Source organism: Odontomachus brunneus, unplaced genomic scaffold (assembly GCF_010583005.1).
Source record: "Odontomachus brunneus isolate Ranch 3 - 2012 unplaced genomic scaffold, Obru_v1 Obru_scaffold_021, whole genome shotgun sequence".
NCBI classification, from domain to species: Eukaryota; Metazoa; Arthropoda; class Insecta; order Hymenoptera; family Formicidae; genus Odontomachus; species Odontomachus brunneus.
The window spans coordinates 462,205-469,120 of record NW_022639471.1 but is presented as its reverse complement, the minus strand read 5'-3'; the positions used below and the strand labels follow the sequence as shown (position 1 = coordinate 469,120).

Below are 6,916 nucleotides of genomic sequence, written 5' to 3'. Positions count from 1 at the left end.
ACCCTTCAGCACGCGCACACACACACACACACCCATACATCTCCGGATATATCTGTACTTTTATAGCTAATCCTGATCGTTTCGGTGACTCTGTACTCATCGCTGTATCACTATACCGGCCCTGCCGAGGCGATGTTATTAATATATTTCGATATATATCAATATTTTTGTCAACATTTTTCAAAATTCATAATATTAATATTGAATATCAATATTTCAATATACGGCTGCTCTAATTTGATACTGAGACATCTCTGAATAGCGAGAACAGAGAGAAAGAGAGAGAGAAAGAAAGTACTTTTTTTCAACATTCAAATTTTATTTTTAAGGAAAAAAGATTTCACAGTTCATAAATTTATCTAATATTGATATTCATCGATTTCATCGATCATCTCTCGATATTATGTTAGAGCAGTGTATACGAAGTATAATACATATTAATATACTCAAATATATTAATAACATTCCTTCAAAGTGTGTACACATCGCGTATGACTTAATTTACTTTGTGTGTTCAGAGCTTTGTATAAAATTAACCGTTAATTACGATTCACCGTAATCCTAACGACGAGCGGTAACGTCATCGCGCGCAACGCGATCTCCTCGTCGAGGAACGATACCTCCGATAGCCACGTGTACTTCTCGCAGGTAGAGCACGAGATCATTTCCGTGATCACCCGTCGTCGAACGCCGTCGATCTCAACGGGAGAGCCCACGAATAATCCATCGCTCCGCGACCGTTCCGCGATGATGAGCTCCCGCGCATCTACGCGGAACTGGTCCGTCTCCGACTGCGCATCTTCCAGAAGCGCCGGTCCCTCGACGTATGATGGATGGAGATCGTGTTCTGCGCCCTCGTGCCCTTCTCTGGCATGTACATTCGCAATAATCGCGCTGCCCTTTCTTCCTGCGACCTGTCCGCCGCTTTGCCGCTCAGGAAGCTCAACAGCTTCATGCTCCGTCTCTTTATTCTCAACCTGTTGAGAAAGTTGGACTCGCTGGTGCCGGCGGCGGCGCCAGACGGGCTCGCTCCGTTTTGGTCGTCGATCTCTTCCTCCAATCTTCTCGACCTCCGTTGCAGAAGCTGGTCACTCTGCCTTCTGCCTCTGTATTTTCTCTTGTCGCCCACTTCGGCACTTTCTCGCTGTAGCAGCACCTCACGCCGCCTCTCGGCGTTCATTTTCTCGGCATTGCGGGAACTGGTCTCCTCGGCTCGCCTCGCCACCGACTCTAGCTCGCGAAGGCGCTCGGCCTCCTTGTTGGAAGTGCGCGAACCGGGCGAGTCGGTCGCCGCGTCCAACGACGACGATGCCGCCGCGGCGCACGCCACATCGTCCACATCCGACAGTTTGCGGTGCAGGTCGACGATCTTCCGGCGGAACTCCTCGTCCTCCTGACTGAGCTTGGCGAAGATGCGATCGCGCTCTTCCACATTGCCGCCGAGGACGCCCTTGGCCGAGGAGGTCGTCGTTTGAAACCGCTGTCACCACCATCCGACCTGGTGCTTGCCGCCGCTACCTGGCGAGTCCTCTTCTTCGGGCAGCGGCTCCAGCCGCCTCCTGCCCAGGTAGCAGCGCAGCGAGCTCAGACTACCGCCGCCCAGCAGCTGGTCCATGCTCAGCTCCGGCAACGAGCAATCCTCGCTCTCCGACTCCTGGTCGCCGTCGTCCTCCGCTGATAGATTTAGACCGTAATTGTCCTCGCCACCTCCCGCGCCGCTGCTGCTGCCGGTGCCGTTCGGCGGCGGCTAGGGAAGTCAGGCACAGCTCGGGCTAGTGATTCTTTGGCAAAAACAGAGGGCAAGCGTTGTCATGCAGAGGCGTGCGAAGCTTATGAGCTATCTTGTCGGGCTGCATCTCGTGTCACGGGGTTGCTCTGCATCGCGACATGGGGACGTCGTTGTGTCGCGAAGAAATTGTATTAGTAAATTAGAATTTATAATTACACGTGTAATTAATTAATGGCACAAACGCGCACATCGCTAGCCAAAAGTTTAGAGTCACTTACTGATTATTCATAAAAACGAATTTTTCGACATATTCTGTTGTGATTTGATGTTGTTGTTTAAACTACAAAAGGTAATTTTTGGAAAGAATAAAAATATTAGAACTGCTCCAAAATTGTTTCTTCAACAAAGTCGTTCCATTGTTTAACTTATATAGTGATTCCAAAGTTTTGGCCGATAGTATATTAATTGGTGAATTAAATTTTGTAGTTGTGAATCTCATTGTATCGAGAAATCCCCGTAGTCTAGATACAGACACCTGTGACTCGTATCCCATAGTTAGTGCCAAATGTAGTCGCTTAATTGTTAGACGTAATCGTACAAGTTCATACTTCAATTAGTAATATTAGTGGTACCACTTAGCGATAAGTATGGGGCGTAACGTACGAGCTACAGTCTCCGAGACGATAAATAAGGTCGCAAAGTTGTTGTTAAACTCTAAAGCGGACTTTTGCAAACTATAATATACAAAAGACGATTGTGATTCCCACATTCACGCGGAGTGCGATTTAAGCGAGTCAATGCTTCGACGCTAGAAGTCGTTCATACAAGCAAGCTCTTTATAAAAATATAATGACGCGTCCCGAGCGATCACCTTTTGCGTTTGCAACGTTGTTCATTGAACGCAATGTAAACTGTAATTTTTATTACGAGCAACTTTCATCAAATATCTATACGGTATTTAGTTCGGGGAAAAGTTCGACAAAAGTTCTGGAAAGTTCGTAAAAAGTGGATCTAAATGTCAAATACAAGAAGAACGTCAAATTCCGTTGCGCGAATATCGTGAGCGCTCGACACGCGATGAAATCCGTCGCAACGATCGGAACTCGATTTATTGTGCAGACTTCCAAGCTTTAACTATCATTGTCGGATGCGAATCGAAGTGTCAATGGTCGCAAACGTTATTACCGAATTAGCGGTGAAACTCTCGTCGTCCGGCCCGCCGGAGGTCGGCGTGCCCCATATGTCGTCCCCCGAAGTCGCTCCGGACGTAGTACCCTCCTCGTCATTCGGATCCAATGAGAACTCGGTCCTCTCCGGCGGTACCGGTGGGTGAAGCAGGTAACCGCCGACATTCTCGCCGAGTTGCTCCAAAAGAACCATCTTGCTAACGACGTAGTTGCTCGCTCGAGCAGTCCACGCTCTCAAGCCGGACGGTGGCGACTCTGAGTCCCTGTTGTCGTCGTCCCCCTGCTCGTCCAGCTCGTCATCCTGATCCAAGCTACTCATTGTGCCAAACCGCCTCAAGGCTCTGCATAAGTCGTTAAGCAAAAGCATTAGTAATCAGTACGTCGAAATTTAGAGCGCACTTCCTATAAATTTTAAAGCTCCTTGTACTTCACCGCGGCTATGTTGAATTTGTGACGTCAGAAGCGAGGAACGATATACTGACGAAAATTGCATGCCATTTCTACACGGAAAAAAAGATTTGCTAATATATGGACAACTAAAAATATTAAGTGCAGGGACAAATTTTCTTGCTTTCATAATAAAAGTTATTTAGTTGTGACAGCTAAAAGATTTGCTAATATATGGACAACTAAAAATATTAAGTGCAGGGACAAATTTTCTTGCTTTCATAATAAAAGTTATTTAGTTGTGACAGCTAAAAGATTTGCTAATATATATATTAACAATATATATTAGCTAATATATATATTTAGTTGTCCATATATTTTTTAGCAAATATTTTTTTCCGTGTAAGTAAAGATAAGTGTGGACGAAAGAGCACTTGTAAAATTGTCCGAAAAATATATCCCTTTCCCCTGACCATCAATTCCCTGATAATCAATAAATAGTATATAATAAATAGTGAAATGAGATACGCAACAAAATAGACTTATTTCATCATTTAACATGTCTCAAGAGATTCGAACAATTTTACAAATGTGCAATCTTAAATGCTGTTTAGTCCATATTTATCTTTATTCAGAAATGGCACGCAACTTTCGTCAACATATTTCATTTCTCGCTTCTGACGTCACAAATCCGACATAGTCGGCAAAGTATAAAAAGCTTTAATATGATCTTCGGTGGTTTACCGCTACCTATAAGGAGGTTCTCCATCGCAATCAAGGTCATCCTCGCTGCCATCCTCGGTATTGCCATCCGCTGGCGTATAACTGGGACTGTTACGTCCCGGACTGTCGTGCAGTCCGTTTCGCAGTCTGTGTCTCGTACAAAGATCGGGCGTTGGTGGTAGGACCGAGATCTTCGGCAACGGTGAAAACGGGTCTCTCGCCAACGGAGGCGTAGGGCATCCCGATCTGCAATGATGAATCACCATTATTTTCTAAGAATAGCAAAATTAGTTTCTTACTTTATCTTATTTTTAACAAAATTATAACAAAATTATTTTCTTATTTTTATTTCATTATCATAAGAAAATTTTCTTATTCTTATCGCGTTTGTCTCTATAATGATTGAAGAGAAATTCGATACGTTAATTTTTTAATCATTTACATTTCAGTTTGACACTTTATATGGTAGTAATAGGCGCTGAATAATATATCTATTTTTTACGCATTAATTACCTGTGGCATCTCCGGCAGATGTTGATCGAACTCGTCGAGTTCTCTTTTGAAGACATGTGGCTGCCATTTTTTCGCGTCATACTGTTCGACTTGACAGTGCTCAGACTGGCGCTCGACGCTGTGCTCTGTTGCTCCACGTCGGAATTCGCCGTGACAATCTCCTCCGTCACGGTATCCTGAATCGATCGGCTGTTGCTTTCTCGAGGAGCTCTAGCCGCCAGTTCCTCGGCCGTCCATTCCTCGAGAGAGCCCTCGTGATCCGGCGGCGGAATCTGATGCGAATTGCGCACCCACTGCGCCAGGTGATTGTTCTCTCGCGAGCTCTTCAGGATAGCTTCCAGACTCTCGCCGGAGTGCGATTCCTTCTCTTCCTCGTCGACTTGCCGAGGCTCTCTTACAACCTACCGCGTGGATTTTAAGATTTAGGCAGTACAATTTTGCAAAATCAAGTCGTTCTTCGAATCTAACAAAACTCTTTCAACCAATTTTGTTTGGAATAAGCTCTTCTGGAGTTATACTTGTTATCATTGTACACTGAAAGAAGAAAAAATATCTAAAAAATAAAGTATATTTGTATTCGGTCGGTATTAATAATATGTTTACTCAAATTTAAATTTTTTATTAGATATAGAATTCTATACAATAATCTATAAATAAAATAAACAATTACTTTCATAAAAAACTAAAATTCCAAGAACATGTATATTTTGTATTTGAAAAATGTTTTATATTAATATAAACAAATGTCATTAGTACCCAGCGAATAAATACTTTTTGTTTTATACAAGTAAATCTATTCAAAAGGTACACTCCGATTTCTTTGTAATTTGGCATAAATGTAGAAGTACAAAAAATATTTAAATCATATTTTTTTATTTTGGCCTATTGCGAGTTTCACGAGCAGTTTATAGCTTTTTAATATTCTCACTCCTATCATCAAGTATAAAAAAATGCATAAAAAATAAAATTGAATACAAGATATAGTTAAATGATAGTAATAAAATCGGCATAGCTGAGACACGAACCAGTCTAAATTTCTTTAGCTGGGATTCCAACCAAAATATTTTAAATCTATGCTAAATTAATCTATGTCAAAAATTGTTCGAATTTCAGCCAAACCGAAAGAGAGAGAAATCCGACAATTTTAATTAAAATTTCGTGATTTCTCTCGGTTTGGCCGAGATTTGAACCATTTTTGACTAATTTAGCACAGATTTAAAATATTTTGGTTGGAATCTCGGCTAAAGAAATTTAGAATGGTTTGTGTCTCAGCTATGCCGATTTTGTTAAAATTATTTAACTATATTTTATATTAAATTTTATTTCTTATGTATTTTTGTTGCACTTGTTAATGATAAGAGTGAAAAAAAGCTATAAACTGTCCGTGAAACTCAAAATGAGCCAAAATAAAAAAAATATGACCTAAATATTTTTTGTACTTCTACATTTGTGTCAAATTAGAAAGAAACCGGAGTGTACTTTTTGAATAGGTTTACTTGTTAAATATTTTTTCTCTCAGTGTAGTAGAGTGAGATCTTTCACTTACCTGTGGACTGTTCGTGAGCTCCCTAGTCACGGCGAAATTGCTACCAACAATCGGGTTCTCTTCGGGGCTATCCTGTGCCGACGAGCTCAAGCCACAGCCTGTATTCACATAGATGCTAGAATGAAATGAAAATCGTACGCGTGAATACTACTTTGGATGCGACACGCTCGAGACTCCGCCTGTATCCTATTTCCGCGTCGAAATTCCGCGAGACGCAGCATAAGCGTGCGCTCGCGTGAACCAGATCCGCCACTCACATTTGTCGCTGAAGAAGATTGTGCCAAACTGCCTTGAGCTCCGGGCTAGGCGCACGGAGGACGAGGACACGTCTTCGAAGGCGACTATGGGGGCTGCAGCCGCCGCTGTTTACCACCTCGGCGTGGCCGTTCTCCGCGTTGCCGTTCGCGTTTACAGAGACCTGCAGTCGAAACTCCGTCGGCTTCTTTCGCACGTTGAAGCACGCCTCGGCGATGCTGGACAGTCGTAGAGGCTCTTCGGTGACGAAGAGCACGCGGTCCCTCGATACTCGCGCGAACACCAGAAGGTCCGTTAACAGCAGCGCCCAAGACGGCTGCAGCCGCGCTCGGCCTTCCACTTTGGCGAGGGCGCCGCCAAAGAGCCTGAAACGCATTCAAATTTTTCATAATAACGAAATTATCGCAATTTAGAACGAATCTCTGTAAGTGAAAAATAATTATTTGCTATTTTCTACTTGCAGATTCGGTCGAAATTTCAATGATTTCGTCTTGATTGTAAATTAACAGTTAAAATTAAAAATAATATATATATATATATATATATATATATATATATATATATATATATATATAT

At 42.6% G+C, this 6,916-nt stretch overlaps 1 protein-coding gene across 1 annotated transcript in view; it reads right to left on the bottom strand.

Annotated features, from left to right (window-relative positions):
• Positions 1 to 1,442: 1,442 nt before the first annotated feature.
• Positions 1,443 to 6,916, bottom strand: part of LOC116842106 — a 31,277-nt gene continuing 25,803 nt past the window's right edge. The window contains exons 11-16 of the mRNA XM_032810829.1: positions 6,343 to 6,705; positions 6,086 to 6,200; positions 4,540 to 4,940; positions 4,054 to 4,272; positions 2,915 to 3,257; positions 1,443 to 1,747 (exon numbers count right to left, since the gene is read on the bottom strand). Of these exons, the coding sequence (XP_032666720.1) occupies positions 1,484 to 1,747; positions 2,915 to 3,257; positions 4,054 to 4,272; positions 4,540 to 4,940; positions 6,086 to 6,200; positions 6,343 to 6,705 (1,705 nt within the window). The 3' untranslated portion in view covers positions 1,443 to 1,483. The remainder of the gene's footprint in view (positions 1,748 to 2,914; positions 3,258 to 4,053; positions 4,273 to 4,539; positions 4,941 to 6,085; positions 6,201 to 6,342; positions 6,706 to 6,916) is intronic.